Source organism: Podarcis cretensis (genome assembly GCF_951804945.1).
Source record: "Podarcis cretensis genome assembly, chromosome: 5".
In the NCBI taxonomy this organism is placed as follows: Eukaryota; Metazoa; Chordata; class Lepidosauria; order Squamata; family Lacertidae; genus Podarcis; species Podarcis cretensis.
Window position 1 is genome coordinate 15,662,711 of NC_137174.1, and position 17,467 is coordinate 15,680,177.

Sequence of the window (17,467 nt, forward strand, 5' to 3'; positions counted from 1 at the left end):
ACAATGGAAGCTCTAATCGGTACTGTATTTCTATTACCAAAAGCTGCCACCCAATAAGCTTCTCAATCTTTTCATCAGCCAGATAAATTGAATTCGTTGTACTATAAAAACATTCTGAGAAATCAATTATTGCATATGCGTTCTCTTCTAGTACAGCTCTAATCAACAGAAACATTTATTTCCCCCCCAGTGCAGCCTGTGATCATTATGACTGCTCTGATATATCCATAACTGTGAATGCAGCTTAGTCGCAATATGCACCATGGAAAAGCCACACAGTGGCCCAGTGTCATGTGTATGCACCCCTCCTCCCTCCACCACAGTCATGAGGAGGATATGAAAAATCAGCTTTAGACTAACTGCAGTTTAACATTGCACCTAAATCCTAGTATTTACTTACTTCACTTAAGAATTGCTTGCTGTGATTTTCAATATAATAAATCCCAAGTTGTGGCTAACCTTAACTACGGGTGGTGGAAATATGCCAACATAATAAACTAAGATTTGAAGGTTGGTTTGTTCCTCCAGTTCCCCCTGCCTTTCCCATGTGCCCCTGAACCATAGGTTTAAGGGACTATCCAGAACAGCATGGTGCGTGGGTTTGCCGTGGGGGCTGCCTCCACCTGATTAAACACCATTCCTTAAAAAGATTGGGAGCATTGGTTTCACCCATAATTCTTGATGTTGTACTGAAAGGTAAATTAGCTATTAAACAAGAAAGATTGGCACCATAAATAGATATTCAGGTGGGAGACCTTTTCCTTCCATCCCCATGTCCTTATTAATTTGGCCCCATGGTGTCTGCTCTGACTCCAGCCACATCTGCTTGGGTGACATGTGCAATAAATTTGTGCACGAGTTAAATGGGTCGAGGAGAAGATTCAATTCCAGTAAAGTTGTGGGACTTAATATAAAAAGAACTTAAAATGTGCATAATCAGCTGAAGTAGGGCTTAATATAGCAGCATATGAGAAATTAGTTGTTTGGGTATATTCTCAGATTCAAGCTGGGTTAAAACGAGATCATTCAAAGAAATATCTCATTTACATTGGAAAAGAAAATGAAGAGAAGCAACTTTTTTCATTCTTGTGTGCGCGCCAGAACTTTGCATATACAGTGGTACCTCAGGTTACATACGCTTCAGGTTACAGACTCCGCTAACCCAGAAATAGTGCTTCAGGTTAAGAACTTTGCTTCAGGATAGGAACAGAAATTGTGCTCTGGCAGTGCGACGGCAGCGGGAAGCCCCATTAGCTAAAGTGGTGCTTCAGGTTAAGAACAGTTTCAGGTTAAGAACGGACCTCCGGAACGAATTAAGTACTTAACCCGAGGTACCACTGTATTTGTTTGAGAATATGGATTTACCCCCATATTTTCAGCCAGAAAAATTGCTGAAAGAAAAACATGGCTGTAAGAAACAATACATATACCGTATGTTCAGTATCTTGCTTGATAGAGAGGCCTGTGCTCTCAGTGTATGCTGTTTCTCTTTTAAGCAAGGATTCTCAAATAGTGCCAGAATTGGTGAAGTGTGTGTGTTTGCGTGTTTATTAAGTGCCCCCCTTGTAAGAAAAAAAAACCCAGCTAGTAACTTGAATTTCATTTAGCTCAAATAGTTTTGTAGTGTGAAGTTCTAAAGTGTGGAAAATAAAAAAGTAACTTCCTTTTTTCTCTTCTCTTCCTGTGATTTCTTACAGATTTGAAGAACTTGTGAAAAAGTTCAAAGTAGAGTACCATGCTGGTGGATCGACTCAGAATTCTGTTAAAGTGGCCCAGGTTTGTAATCCCTCAGATTAAATTAAATTTGAAAAAGGTAGTTGTTTTTAAAACTTTTCCTCATAACCTTGTTTATCTTAGAGCATAGGAACATAACACTGCTATGTAGTTGTCAACAATAGTGTACAATATAAGATGACTGGTCATCTTAAATTTAGACACATTTTTTTGCCTTTTACACACACTGTTTATTATTTGTTTTAGATTTCTGGCTAAACAAAACAGGACTCTTACCTTGTCCTTCAGCAAGCAGTGAGGAAGAGGGGGAGTGTTGGGATCAAGCAAGATACAAAGTGGGATATGTTGTGACTGCAGGAAATAATAGGGAAATAATTATAGTTTCTAAGTAGTGCCTGGTTATTCGTGCTGCATTTTGTTGCTCTGCCTAGTTTACATGCTCTGTGGCTATAGTGATCATAGCAGTTACACTTACCTGATGCATTGAGAGCTAAAATCAAGAAGTTGCTTAGGTCTGAAATCTGGAATATATACATATATGCTTATTTGCAGTTAGGGATAGAAGTCAAAACAGCTTTGAGAGAGGTCAGGGTCATGGAGCCCAGTTGAAATAATTGTGAAAAGTTAGTCACAATGAACTTTTATTCTCATTTTAGCCTATGCAACTTAATAATAGTTGAGTTCCACTCAAGTATTTTTTTCCTTGTAAGATGTTCTAAGACCTAAATTGGACCTCACTGAAACTTTTTGAGCAAAGAGCTCTTCATTGTTAGTAGAATTTATACAACCATACTGTGATTGATAGAATAATAATAATAATAATAATAATAATAATAATTTTTTATTTGTACCCTGCCCATCTGGCTGGGCTTCCCCAGCCACTCTGGGCGGCTTCCATAGAAACCAAAAATACAATAAAATATCACTGATTAAAAACTTCCCTGAACAGGGCTGCCTTAAGATGTCTTCTGAATGTCATGTAGTTGTTTATCGCTTTGACATCTGATGGGAGAGTTTTCCACAGGATGGGCGCCACTACCGAGAAGGCCCTCTGCCTGGTTCCCTGTAGCTTTGCTTCTCGCAATGAGGGAGCCGCCAGAAGGCCCTCAGCGCTGGACCTCAGCGTCCGGGCAGAACGATGGGGGTGGAGACGCTCCTTCAGGTATAGGAAAAGAAGTGATTTTTTCTTCACCCATCCTAAACCCTAATGCCTTTTTGAGTCTATGTCTCCCTTGACCAACTAAATTCTTTTTGGGGCACCCCTGTGGGGCTCAGGAGCCCAGTTATGTCTCCCCTGGCCTGCAGAACTGACATCTTCTCACCCTTTTTCAAACACTCTCCCTTGTGGAGGGTTCCCTCAGCCTCCTTTCCTCTTCCCTCTCCTTGGGAATCCTCCGGCAGCCACTACTGCCACTCTGGTCTCTGAGCTGCTCCTCCCTGCCCCAAAGAGAGGTGCCTCCTCACATTGCCCCACAGGGGCCTGGGAAGGACCCCCTGGCCAGCCCCAGAGGCACCATTTGCCTGGAGAGCTTGTAGCCAGGGTTGCTGCAACAAACAGCTGTGCAAGCCTTTGGGAGGCAGAGATGTGAGAGGGACAGAGGCCAGTGTTGCCCGTGGCAGCCTGACCATCATTCAAGGCATCCCAGGGTTCTATCACACACTGGCTGAAAACCACTGCCCTAACGTATTAATTAGGATTTTTTATTTTTTTATGGAAGAAAAATGTTAAAATACCATAGAACAATTTTTGGAAGAGATTGTTCATTTAATGGAAGCTTTTTATAAAGCCACACAAAACTGCAGCTTAGTTGCACTGAAGCAAGTAAGATAATAAGATTATTTTCAAAGAGGGAGGAGGGGAAATTATTTGAATTCTGTTGTATCTAAAAGTATTAGCTACTCTAGTTTTCCAATTCTCTCTTATATAGTACAGCTAAGCTACCTAAAGGCAACTACTTGTGCTGGCTTTGTTTTTGCAGGTAAAACTGATCTTTAAAGTTGTGTGAGCTTCATTATCAGTTACGTCTTTGTGTGTAAAAACACTGAGAACCAGTATTATTCATCCTTATGATGTATTAACATTTGGATGATAAAGTAATATTATCCAGGAAAAATTACAGTATACTGAAAGCTTGTTTTTTTTATTAGTGATTTGCTAATTAGTACAATTATTCACTTTTATTAGTAATTCTTGAGAATCTACTGGAGGACAATCACAGAAATGAAAAAAAAAAATGCTGATAGCAGTGGCTTCTGTGATGTTAAGATAATAGCACAGATGAATGTCTGAATCTGAAACGTTATCACCTACTACGTTCAAAATTAAATGTCATCCAATTCTCGACATTATGTAAAGCGATCATGCCTCATTTACCAGCATATTATTTGCAGTTAAACTTAAATGTAAAAGGTCAATTTTATATACTTACTGTTTTGTATATTCCATCCCATCCCATTTCCCTGTTGTGTTATCATGGTAGTACACTGCACGAGGTTTCAAAAATGTAATACAGGTTCGCTATGCAATTCTTTGTCCAAGTAGGTTGTGTATGCAAATTCCAAGGAGCAAACTTCACTGAATTTAGTGAGCCTTTCTTCCAAGAAAGGGACGCGGGTGGCACTGTGGGTTAAACCACAGAGCCTAGGACTTGCCGATCAGAAGGTCGGCAGTTCGAATCCCCGCAATGGGGTGAGCTCCCGTTGTTCGATCCCTGCTCCTGTCAACCTAGCAGTTCGAAAGCATGTCAAAGTGCAAGTAGATAAATAGGTACCGCTCCGGCGGGAAGGTAAACGGCATTTCCGTGCGCTGCTCTGGTTCGCCAGAAGCGGCTTAGTCATGCTGGCCACATGACCCAGAAGCGAGATGAGCGCCGCAACCCCAGAGTCAGTCACAACTGGACCTAATGGTCAGGGGTCCCTTTACCTTTACCTTTACCTTTACCTTTACCTTCTTCCAAGAAAAGATGCATAGAGTAACATGTCCCATTGACATTGCTAGTATTTAAGGTGTATGTACGATTGCAGCCTTAGGGTTGCGTCCAGTGATACTTTCCTTTGCTCTCCCCTGCCTTGAGTGCCCTCAACCCTAGACTCTGCTCCAAAGAAGCCCCCCATCCTATAACACATTTTGAGTGCACCCAGACTACAGGGGCGAGGAGAGGAATGGAAAGGCCCATTGTGCAAGCTGAAGTCTGCTCCCCACATGCAACTGAAACGTTGGATATAATCCATTTTGTTTTTCTTTTCCTTTCTGCAACATCAGTGGCTTTTATAAAGCCAATGTTTGCTGGAAGCAAAGATACTTATTGGAAACGTAAGCATAACTTAATAAAAACAATAGCTCCTGTTATAAAACTCTGTATAGAATTCCTCTAAAGCACTGAGGATTCTAAGTTTACCGTAAGTCTTGTATTATAATAGATCCCTGCCCCTGAATTCAAGTTGAAGTAATCATCTATACTAGGTTTCCACTTAGAGTGTGATATCTCTCTAAGTGGGGACTTCTGGCATAGATGATCTTTATAGATGATAAATGTGTGTGATCTCGGTGTTGTGCCTGTTTATAAACAAGGTAGCATATTAATAGGATGCATACACAGTTGTCATAAGGATTATTAATTAGTCCATCTTAAATTGACAATGTGTGCTGACTCTTCTGCTCAGTGAACACATATGTTTTTTTGTGTGTGTGAGGAGAGGCTAAGGTTAGAAATTTTTATTTTATTTTATATTTTATTTTATTTTATTATTTGCCTTACCCCTCCATTAGATTTTTTCTTGCAGGCATTTTGTGGTAAGCTTTTGTAGCACTCTTAATCTCTGTGTTTTCTCAATTTGAAATGGACATGGAACAATGCCATGTCGTTAGCCGCAGCTGAGAGCGACAAAGAATTAATACACATGATGGAATTTTATTTTATAAATTGTCATTGATGAATAAGTATTGGCAAAAAATTCCTTTGTGTATTAGGTTGGCATAGCTAGGCAACATTGTAATTATTTTTCCTTGGAATCATAGAATGATTTATGCACTTCAATCAGGGCAAGTCCTTACCATGTCCCATTGCTGCCCCGGCCTCATTGGTTGTGCCTCTGGGAAGTAAAGTAATCAAAGCATTTTACAACTCTCATTTCCTATGAATGGCTGGAAAAAATATAAATAGTAAAATACAGTGGTGTTGTGAGCCAGTGTTATATATTAAATTACTTTTTGAAATATGTCGGCAATGCTGCCTTGTATTTCTAGTAAGTCAACATGAAACATGCTTTGCTGTCATGTGTACTGTGTCCATTTTCACAATTGTAGCACAAGTGGTTGCTTTTGTAAATTCAAGGTTTTTCCCACATCATGATTTTTGCATATCACACACACTAACATCAAGATTCGCGATATATTGCCAGGTCAAAAATTAAGAAACCGATATCACGATATGGATTTCACCCGGTTTTGGACAATATATCAATATATTGCCCAGCGCTACTAAACATACCTTATGCTTCTATCCTATGATCATGTACCCTAGAGTAATGCTATGTAACGAAATGAGATTTACTTCTGAGTAGACATGTATAGGATTATGTTGTTAACTATTGTCTGAAAACCACTATATAATTTTGATGAGATGCAGTTTCTTTGCTGCTTAATGTATTTTGTGATATACATTTCTTCCCTTCAGAGTTCTGTATAATGCTGAGGTCTGTAAGGTTAAAACAAAGCATAAATTAATTTTTGCCACCATGTGTCATTCTGACTTGGAGGTTACATTCTGTGAAACTACCATTGGAAAATGAATAATAATAATAATAATAATAATAATAATAATAATATTTATACTCCGCCCATCGGGCTGGCCTTCCCCAGCCACTCTGGGCGGCTTCCAACAAAAGCTTAAAATACAATAATCTGTTAAACATTAAAAGCTTCCCTAAACAGGGCCGCCTTCAGATGCCTTCTAAAAGTCTGGTTGTTGTTTTTCTCTTTGACATCTGGTGGGAGGGCGTTCCACAGGGCGGGTGCCACTACCGAGAAGGCCCTCTGCCTGGTTCCCTGTAACTTGGCTTCTCACAGCAAGGAAACCACCAAAGGCCCTCAGCGCTGGATCTCAGCATCCGGGCAGAATGATGGGGGTGGAGACGCTCCTTCAGGTAACTGACCGAGGCAGTTTAGGGCTTTAAAGGTCAACACCAACACTTTGAATTGTGCTCGGAAATGTACTAGGAGCCAATGTAGGAATTTTCCTTTTACTCATTCAAAACAAAAACTTGTTTTATGAGCTAGTGTTAACAACCTATTGAGGAATTATCTTAGAAGGTTACTCAAGAGTGATTTAAATTTTATTAGCCAGTAGACATCGTGAAGCTTTCATCAGGCTTCTTAATACTCGCAGTTTTATATAAAACAATTGCCATTTCAGACCAGTATTTATTAACCCAAATATACTCCAGTTACAAAGATTTGTGTTCAGGATTTCTGAAGCTGCCACATTAAGAGTAGGAAAATGGTTAAGAGTGTTGTGGTAATATCTTGTAAACTAATTGTACTTCTACTCACTGCCTTGCAAATTCATTTGATTGCTTTAATTCAAATTTCTCATTTTGTAATTAATCCCCCTTCCAAACATATGTGCAAAGTAATTGGTTACTCCAATTGGAACATTGTTTTTCAACTAAATAAAAGCTTAATAAACTAATAATTTTGATCATGGAGCCAACACTCTTTTGTGGCTTTTGGAACTATAACCTTGAAAAAGAATTTGTTAAAATAATTGATTACAGTAAGATTGCATCTTATGTGCCTTTAATTTGCATGATTTCAACCATACCTGGTACTGACTGATTGAAATTCTGCAAGTTAAAAGCAAATAAGGCAGAAAACTTAAAAGTGATTTTTACACTGGATTTTCCCAGTGTGAAAAGAGATTTTAAGCTCTCTTCCTTGCTTTGCCAGGCATGGGGGCTTCAAAGTCTATGAATGCTCATGCAGGGATGGTTCCAAGGAGGTGGTTTGAATAGGCACATTTTTTCGTATACATGGAACCTTTGGAGCTGAACCCTTGTGTAAGATGCAATCGTACTGTACTGCTTTTCTTTGTACAGAAATAATAAGCAAGAACACTTACTTGGAAGTTGTGTTTCTAGCACTTCCTAGGAATGGCTGGTTTTTAGTGAGCTGCACTGTGTTTTGCCATAAGGTCATAAATGTTACCCTCATTTGATTAGTAAATTCAGTGCTTTTTTCTGCAGGGGACGCAGGGGTACAAATACCCCTAAACATTTTGTGAATCTAAGTTTGGCCTCATTGAGGGGCAGTATCTCAATATGAGTAGGAAAATGAGAGTACCCCTAAAACATTTATTTAAGAAAAAAAGCACTGAGTAAATTTATAAATATTCAGAATCTGAGAACTAAACATGTTACAGAGCTTAAAGGCGTAAAAATAGAAGGCATAAAATAGAAATGCAGGATTACCCAGGTGCACTCAGAAGGTTGATCCTTGTTAGAGATCAGACGGTAACTCCTGGATCCTAGTCCCTGTGAGGACAGTGTACCTATACTTTAAAAACTGGTGGGTAATATATGGAATTGAATTGCAACTGTAATTATCCACTTGTTAAGACATTTGCTGTTAAAAATATACTGTGTTTCACTGAAGAGCCACCTTTCTGCCAATAACCTTCATTCGGAATGAAGATTTGATTCTGGATCTTCCTGGTCCTGGACTATGACTATGACTCCCATCATGACTTCCTTCTCCTCCTGTGATGAGGCTACATTTTAATATTTAATGTTCCATTATTTTAATGTTGTATTTTATTTTTGTTTTTAAGTTGTAATCATTCTTCTTGTTTTTATTATTGTTTGTAAGCCACTCTGAGCCCGGCCTTGGCTGGGGAGGGCGGGGTATAAATAAAAAATATTATTATTATTATTATTATTATTATTATTATTATTATCAGCCCCAGCCAATGTGGTCAGTGCTCAGGGATGAAGGGAGTTATAGCTCAACAATTCAGGAGGGCACCAGGTTGTCTACCTCTGCACCAGGCAGTAGGGCTGGGTGATACATCAATATATCGTCCAAAACGTGTTATTGCCAGCTAAACATTGCAATCTACTACAGTGTCTGAAATAAGGATGGAACTGTACAGAGGTGAACAGGACAATGTCCTAGCAACTGCTAATACTTAGGGGACTAAAACAGATAAATGACAATATTATCAATCATCACACCCTCAGTTTCATCAGCAGGCAAGCCAAAATGCTAAACATTGTGATATATCAATATATTACAATGTATGAAATAATCACTACACAGAGACAAACAGGACAATGTCCTGCTACTACTTAAGGGTCTAAAATGATGACTGGTGATACTACCAATCACCTCATGGTCATTTTCAGCAGCAGGCAAGCCAAAATGCATCAAAATGTGACTTTTGGTTTTGGGCTTGGCTACCAAATGGTGGTATTCAGGACAATCCAAAGTATGATGATGAGTCATAGTGAATACAAATAATCTGGGACTGCCAGACTGCCAGCAGGCCTGCTAGGCGCAGAAGCAGCAACAGCCTGGCAGTGGCAGAATCAACAATTAGAGGGCAGCAGCAGCAGCAGCCTGGCAGCAGGAACACAATAAGCAGCCTGTGAAGCCTCGCCACAGCAGTGGGCAGGGGTGGCAGAAGCGCAGCAGCCTGCGCAGCAGGCCTTGTTGTGGTGGCAGCAGTAGTGGTGGCCTGCAAGGCCTTGCAGCAGTAGCAAAAGTGGCGCTGGCCTGCAAGGCCTTGTTCATGGCGGTGGCAGTAGTGCCAGCCTGCAAGGCCATGCAGCGGCAGCAGGAGACGGTGGCAGAAGCAGAGGCGGCCTACAAGCCTTGCTGAGGCAGGCTGCCACAGCTTCTGGCACTGCCCCCCACTACCGCCAGGAGGACTTGCAAGCCCTACTGCTTGTGTCCCCACGAGGCCTCGCAGGCTGCCGCTGCTATTGCTGCCATCTCCCATTGCTGCTGTAAGGCCTCGCAGGATGCTCCTACTGCCGTCGCCTTCTGTCACTCCCAAGTTTTCATCTGGAAGTTTTGTGCTGCATGATGGTGTGGCGTTCGTACGGAGCCCCGGTTGCCTCACGGACTATTGACCTGTCCACCACTAATCCGCTACCACCAACCAGGTCCTTCCCGGTAAATCACTTAGTCTCAGTCAGGTTCTAAAGTTAACAAAGAAGAGTGTAGTTTATTGCAGACACAAATAATCTTTAAAGGTAAAGGTAAAGGTACCCCTGCCCGTACGGGCCAGTCTTGACAGACTCTAGGGTTGTGCGCTCATCTCACTCTATAGGCCGGGAGCCAGCGCTGTCCGGAGACACTTCCGGGTCACGTGGCCAGCGTGACAAGCTGCATCTGGCGAGCCAGCGCAGCACATGGAACGCCGTTTACCTTCCCACTGGTAAGCGGTCCCTATTTATCTACTTGCCCCCGGGGGTGCTTTCTAACTGCTAGGTTGGCAGGCGCTGGGACCGAACGACGGGAGCGCACCCCGCTGCGGGGATTCGAACCGCTAACCATGCGATCGGCAAGTCCTAGGCGCTGATGTTTTACCCACAGCGCCACCCGCGTCCCTCCAAATAATCTTTAACTGCATTCAACACATTGTTACTCTTTACCTTCTTAGTCTTATTTTTATCCTGTCTCTAACTCTTCTACCTCCCCTCACACAAGAACCCACTGCTCTAACTGTCTCTCTAATTCCAACTGTCTGCCAACTGCTTTTCCAACTGCCTTTCCCAACCAACCAACCAACCCACTAAAACCAACCAACTACCCACTCCCAAACCTCGGGCTAAGCCCTTTTATAAACAGGTAGGCTCTGCCTCTGGCTTTCCTATTGGTCTACATATTAACCCTTTCTCTCTCCCCTGTACAGACATTTTCAAACGAATGGGCAAACGCCACAGGTGGAATAGTGGGTGGTGTGCCCGGGGGATTAGTGAGGATGGGGTTGGGGGCAGTTTGCCTGCTTCTTCCTTCCATGCTTTAAGAATGGTCTGTGTGGACCTGTTTAGTGTTGTGGGGATTTTCCTTAGTTTGTTTGAGAGGAATGTGTATGCTGTGGTGGGGGTATTTTCAATTATGTCTCTATGCAGGTGTACCCACTGTTTTGTTTCATCTTCTAGAATATATGGGATTATGTGGTGCACTTGGTTGGCGACGTAGTATACTGTATTTTTCGCTCTATAAGACGCACTTTTTCCCCTTCAGAAATTAAGGGGAAATGTGTGTGCGTCTTATGGAGCGAATGCAGGCTCCTTGGCTTCAGCGATAGCAACACGAAGCCTCCGAAGCAGCGGCGTAGCGTGGGTTGTCAGCACCCGGGGCAAGGCAAGTAATTTGCGCCCCCTAACCCGGGGCAAGGCAAGTAATTTGCGCCCCTAACCTGCTGCCGCTGCCAGCTTCTTCTTGCTGCCTGGGCTGGTCAGGTGTGGTTCTCTCCCGCGCTCAGCGCTGCGCTGGGCGACTGCTGCACTGTCCCTCCCCCAGATAGTCCCTCCCTCACTCTCTCTCTGCTCCGCACCGCAACACACGCCTGGCACCCTCCCCCTCCACAGTGGGCGGCGACCCGGCAGCTCGGATCGGATTCGCACAGCCAGCACTGCAGTGAGTGAGTGAGAGAGAGTGAGTGAGCCAGGTAGGGGCAGAGAGCTGCGAGTGCACCCCCCCAAATGTTGCGCCCGGTGCGGCTGGCACCCCCTGCACCTCCCACGCTACGCCACTGCTCCGAAGCGCAGAGGGAGAGCTCCTCCCATGCTCCGGAGGCTTCGTGTTGCTTTCGCTGAAGCCGCCTGAAGCCCCCGGAGCTTCACTGGAGAGGTGCTGCACAGTTTTCCCTCTCTGCGCAGCGCCCCTTCAGTGAAGCGAGAGGAGAAATGGAAGGGGCTCTGTTTCTCCTGCCGCTGCACTGAAGGGGCGCTGAGCAGAGAGGGGGAGAATTTTCCCCCCCTGTTCTGCCCCTCCCATGGTTCGGTGCGTCCTATGGTCCGGTGCGTCCTATAGAGCGAAAAATACGGTAGTTTTATGTTGGGGATTCCCCACCCTCTTTCTGAGGCGGCCCTGTGGCATTTTTGAAACACTTGATTCTGTGCAAATAGTTGGCAGTCAGTTGACTATATCCAAACAGTTAGTTGGCTGAGTCGTCAACACTGTGATACCTTAAGCCATCAGTTGACAGAATAAAATACCAAGCTGTCTCATTAGCGGAAATGTTAGTTTTCTTGTTTTAGGTATGTTGGGATGCAACTGCTGGGGAATTTTTCCTTAACTGTGGTTTACTTCTGGTTTGTAATACATACCTCCTCTTGTATACCATTAATTCTTAATGTATAACTCACTTTAAGATTGTGTTCTATTAGCTTCCCCAATTAAACTGAAAATTTGCCATCTTCAAAGCTTTACTGTTCTGAAACCCGAATAACTTTTAAAGGTCACATAATCTTTGCGACTTAAAATGGCTTTAAACATTTTAGGGATTAATAGCTTCCATATGGATACCTGCCTTAAATATGCAGTGTAAAAAAAGGGGGTGTCTTTTTTAATGTAGCTATTTTAGAAATAGATTAAGGTATTTCTACCAAAGTATTTATGTTTCTACAAAGGTTTTAGTACTGCTATCATTCATTAAAGCCCCAGACATTATTACAACGGATAATAGATTAAAAAGGAAACTAGATACCTTTCTTGGATTAAGGATTGCTACTTTTGGCTTTCAGTGAAGGGAAACATTTAAAAACTGAAGTTATCATATTGCAAGTCGTATTTAATTGCAACAGTGACTAGAACCAGATTGTTTTCCTACATGTGTCACAGTTTTCTGAAGAAAAAAAATAGAATCCCGCTTCAGAACAGGAATTTTAACAAATATGTTTTGGAAGGCCAAATATTTTCTTTGTCTTGGATACAAGAAAAACGTAGGTCTCTTGCCATGGTGCTGGCTCAGTAGATCAGTCATTACACGGAACGATTGCTGTTAAGGGATGAAATTTTATTGATGTACCGATGTCAGTGTCTTGGAATGCTGAAGTGGGTCACTTGATATGCTCCTACCCCTGAGATTTGCAGTAAGGAAATAGTAAGAAGTGACAATCAAATTTAGGTGTCTTGACAACATGCTTGTCTCAAAGTAAAATGGATCCGATCTTAACACACTCTTTTTTCTCCACATGGAATAATTCCCATCAACCTATGCAATGCATGTGGAAAACATGGAACTTTTAAATTCATGTGGACTCCCATCCCCAAACCCATGATAGCAAGATGCAGGAAGAATCTGCTATCCTGCTCAGACATTTTCTGGGGAAATCCACACGATTTTTGATTACATTATAATGTCTTCCATGTGTATTCCCTCCAAAGGGATACTTTTAAAAGCACTCTTTTTGGAGGAAAAGGTTACATCAGAAGAGCCCCAAAGTAATCAACTTGGGTTATTAAACCACAGAGCATTTTTGAACATTGGTGTTATGTTGGCTTCATTCCAGTCCTTTAATAAAAGCCAATTATAGTGACTTTGCATTTGACGTTAGAAGATCAGCCATCACATTTGAAATATTTAATATGCCATCCACACCTGGTGGCTTGTTAATTTTTAATTTGCCAATGAGCCCTACAACTTCATCTCTTGTCGCCTCCATTTAATGTAGCTTTTTAGATGCTCTGCCTGAAAAGTGGCTTGGCGATGAGGACCTGTCCAACATCTTTTGCAGTGACAACCACTATAAAAGCATTTGTTTAGCTCTTATTCTGCTGTCTTTTTCTCCTCCTTTTTGCTCCCTCTCCATCTCATGGTCTAACCACCTTCCTGGCTGGTTTCTTGCTTCTTCCAATAGTGCTAAGCTTTTTCAGCATCTCCATCAGACAAAAGAAAGTCCAACATCACCTGGAAAGTTCCATGTTGGGAAAGATTGCTCTCGAAATCCATAGTTACCCAAAGAGAGTCAGGTGACACCACTGCATTCCAAAGAAGGAAAAGCTCCAAAGTCCCCCCTTGAGTGAGAACTTCATTAGGACCAGCCAAAAAGTCACAAAAATATGACAAACTCTGGAATTCTTCATCCATCAAACATATTAACAAAGTACGGGTGGGATGGGATGAGGGAGACAGGTTGCAAAGATGAAAGTGTGCTAGAAGTTGCAATTTGTAGACTCCGTTCCAAGATGGAGAATGCCAGCTAAGTCCCTCCCAGGTGCTAGAAATACCTGGTTGCACACCTGGGATGGCTGTTTCCCCCGTTATTTGAGGGAAATGGAAATTTGGTTTGTAACCCAGATCTGTCCTGAACCTTAAATGAAACACAGTGGTTCCTGGGCAGTCTTTATTCTAGCAAAGCCAGGGTTTGATTATGGATTATGTACTGGGTAAAAGAGCCAGTGGAAGCTAAATAGTATAGTATTACCTAAGGTTTGAATGGGATGTACCGTATTTTTCGCTCTATAAGACGCACCAGACCACAAGACGCACCTAGTTTTTGGAGGAGGAAAACAAGAAAAAAAAATATTCTGAATCCCAGAAGCCAGAACAGCAAGAGGGATCGCTGCACAGCGAAAGCTGCGCAGCCTGCATTCGCTCCATAAGACGCACAAACATTTCCCCTTACTTTTTAGGAGGGAAAAAGTGAGTCTTATACATCCAAAAATACGGTAACCCTCAGACTGCTGTACGTCTTCAGGGGGTAGATTATCTCCTTATGGTTGTAGACTCCAACTTGAACAGCTAGATTCTGTATTCTCCAAGGCAAATAAAAAGCAAAGGTAGTTGTGGTGGTCTGTAAGAAAAGAAAGGCCACATTTACAGATGAATAAGACCTTCATTAGAATCAACCCCAAAGTCACAAAAATATGTCAAGCTTTCAAGTTCGGGGGGGGGGGGGGACACACACAAATTATTGTTGCTGCCTGAATACTAAGGGAGAAATTATGTTGCATTCAACTACATAGAAGCACCGCTTTTTTAAGCATGAAAGCTGCTTTGAGAGGCGGATAAGAACTGAGAAGTGACAGGGGAAACAGGTTCTTAATCTTTCCCTTTCTACACTCCTAATTGTCCCACCCAGCAGCTCTCCCCCCCATTTAGCATATTTCAAATGTGCATCTGTATCTTAATATGCATCATGTCCCAAAGTGATTCTTTTGCCAAGCTTTCAGCTGATAGGGAACAAGCACATTATGAAAGTGGCCCAGAACAAAATGAGGAGGCAAAGATGAAAGTTGCTAACACAGAGAATTGAGATTGCTTACACACAATAACTTGACTAGCAATCCTCACCTTTATTCATTGCAGTTAATTTTTCAATCAAATCCAAATTCATTATAGTTGTTCCTTGTCCTGGTTCGGTGCCAGCTCAGGTAATTCCGACAGTGTTTGGGGATGGTAAAGTACCCCACGTGTGTTTATATTTGCCTTGATTTACCGTCAGGTTATCGTTTTAATGCCATTTAAATAGAACCCTCAATTTCCTCTCCCTCCCCACTTTACTTTTGACATTCTAATTTGTTAGCATTTTTCATCCATTTATGCAATGCCTGAAGCACACCTTGAGTGCCTGAAGCTACTTTGTTTTAACTAGCATTTGCATTCCTTACATGCTATATTGCAAAAATAAATTTGCATGAGCTGTCACTTTACCATTTTGACAGCCTCTTAATCTGCACCTTCCCACTGCCTTTATGGAGAATAAATAAATGAAATTACATGTTGTACTTGTGAAATCATGTAATGATATCATTAACATATTAGTAGAGTAGTTAGCAAAGAAATTACATAGTGTATTGTTTCTCTTTTAACTACCGGAGAAACAATGAAATTTCTAAACAGTGACAGCATTTCTTGATGAGCTGCTTAACTTTAAAGTTGGGTATGTTATTGCATTTTTCTAATAATGACTTTGAATGCAGATTTGCATTAATTGCATCTTTTATTGATGCAATTGGATTGATGCAATTTACTGGATGAAACAGTAAAACTACTAGCTAGGATCAGTACAACAGTTGTGATTAATGTCCACAGAATTTTGGCTAATGTATCTGCTGATGTCACAGTGGCTCTGATGATGCAGATATGTTAAAGCAATCCATCTTGCATCACATCATAATGGGCAACCCATTGTTCCATGTAGTTTTAGCATACTAGAAGCTGAGCCTTTCTACAGCCTATGTGAAATTGAAACAACTATTAGGACACTTACAGGACAAGCTTTTCGATACAGCCACCTGTACTTATACATTCAGTGTGTTGATACAGATGCCCTTCCATTCCTCTGTAGCTGTTTGTAAGTTAAAAAGCAAGGGAAAGCATTATTAGATAGTGAGTATCTTGAATATGATCCATGTTGTTTGCCTGTTGTCTGTTCAGGATGGGTGTGCTGAGTTACACCTGTGTTAGAGTACAGAAAGAGATGAGTCTCATTGTTCTGGTAGAGGGTTTTTAATTTCCTTGTTATTTGCATTGTATAAATGACTCACTATTATGGGGAAATCTGGTCTTTGTGCTTAATGAGATGACTAGATCTGGAGGGACCTAGGATTCCCTCTCCCCCCCCACCACCACTTTTTTTAAAAAATCTTTACGTTTGCTGAAGAGCCTTCACTTTTTGGAAGCTGTTTTGTGCCGTACATATTCCTGTATTTGAAGTTGTTGGAACTGGGGAAGGGGAGGGCTCTAGCAACTCCGGAAACTTGTTACTCACAGCATACATGTGTGGAGACTTCCTTCACTGTGGCACATTGCATGAATGGTCCAAATTGGACTGGGAGGCATGCGTAGTGGAGCAGGAGTGCCATCTCGGCCTCAGGACTGTGGGTGCCCATTGCCTCCACGCAGATGTGCAGCATCACACACGCTTCATGCAGCTCTATTCGTGTGAAGTCATATGTCTGCCTGGAGGTAGCGGCAGCTTCTCTTCCTCCAACTCTCTGCAGCCAGCAAGGCACTGTTTCCGGGGGGGGGGGGGGAGGCCTTGGACGTGGAGGCAGAGTCTATCCACACCCGAGGCTCCCACTCCTGGAAAAGGGTGTCTCACTGGCTGGCTGCAGTGGGTGGAGCTGAACTGCTTCTCTCTTGGAGGCAGCACCACAGAGGCTGGCTGGCTGCCCCTCTCTGGCTTTGCTGATTGACTTTGTGGGTGCCCAGCCCCCACAGTTATATTATTGTGGGTGCCTAAGCACCCATGCCCCCTGGAGTTGGCTATATATTGGAGCCTATCAGGTTGCAGAACTATATTATATATATATTTGGCTTATTCCACCATGGGTGAAGCTGTAGTTTTTCAATTACCCAATTACCGTATTTTTCGCCCTATAGGGCGCACCAGCCCATAGGGCGCACCTAGTTTTTTTTTTGGGGGGGGGAATAAAGGAAAAAAGGCAGCCCAAGCTTCCCCCGACCCAGCCCCCAGAACAGGCTGCTCTCCGCAAGCCTAGGGAGCCCAGTGGGAACTCCCGCGGGCTCCCCAGGCTTGCGGAGAGCTGCCTGAAGCCCGGGGCGCGCTGTGGAGCGCTCCCGGGTTTTGGGCTGCAGGCTGCTGTCCGCAAGCCTTGGGAGCCCGGCGGGGACTCCCGCCAGGCTCCCAAGGCTTGCGGATAGCTTCCTGAAGCCTGGAGAGCGAGAGGGGTCGATGCGCACCGACCCCTCTCGCTCTCCAGGCTTCAGCAAAAGCCTGCATTCTCCCCATAGGATGCACACACATTTCCCCT

The 17,467-nt window shown here is 42.7% G+C and overlaps 1 protein-coding gene across 2 annotated transcripts in view; it reads left to right on the plus strand.

The window, feature by feature from the left end:
• ADK (adenosine kinase) overlaps window positions 1-17,467 on the plus strand; it is a 198,334-nt gene that overhangs the window by 64,885 nt on the left and 115,982 nt on the right. For both annotated transcript variants that reach the window (XM_079975325.1, XM_079975324.1), the window contains exon 4: window positions 1,698-1,776. In XM_079975325.1, coding sequence (XP_079831451.1) covers window positions 1,698-1,776 — 79 coding nt within the window. The remainder of the gene's footprint in view (window positions 1-1,697; window positions 1,777-17,467) is intronic.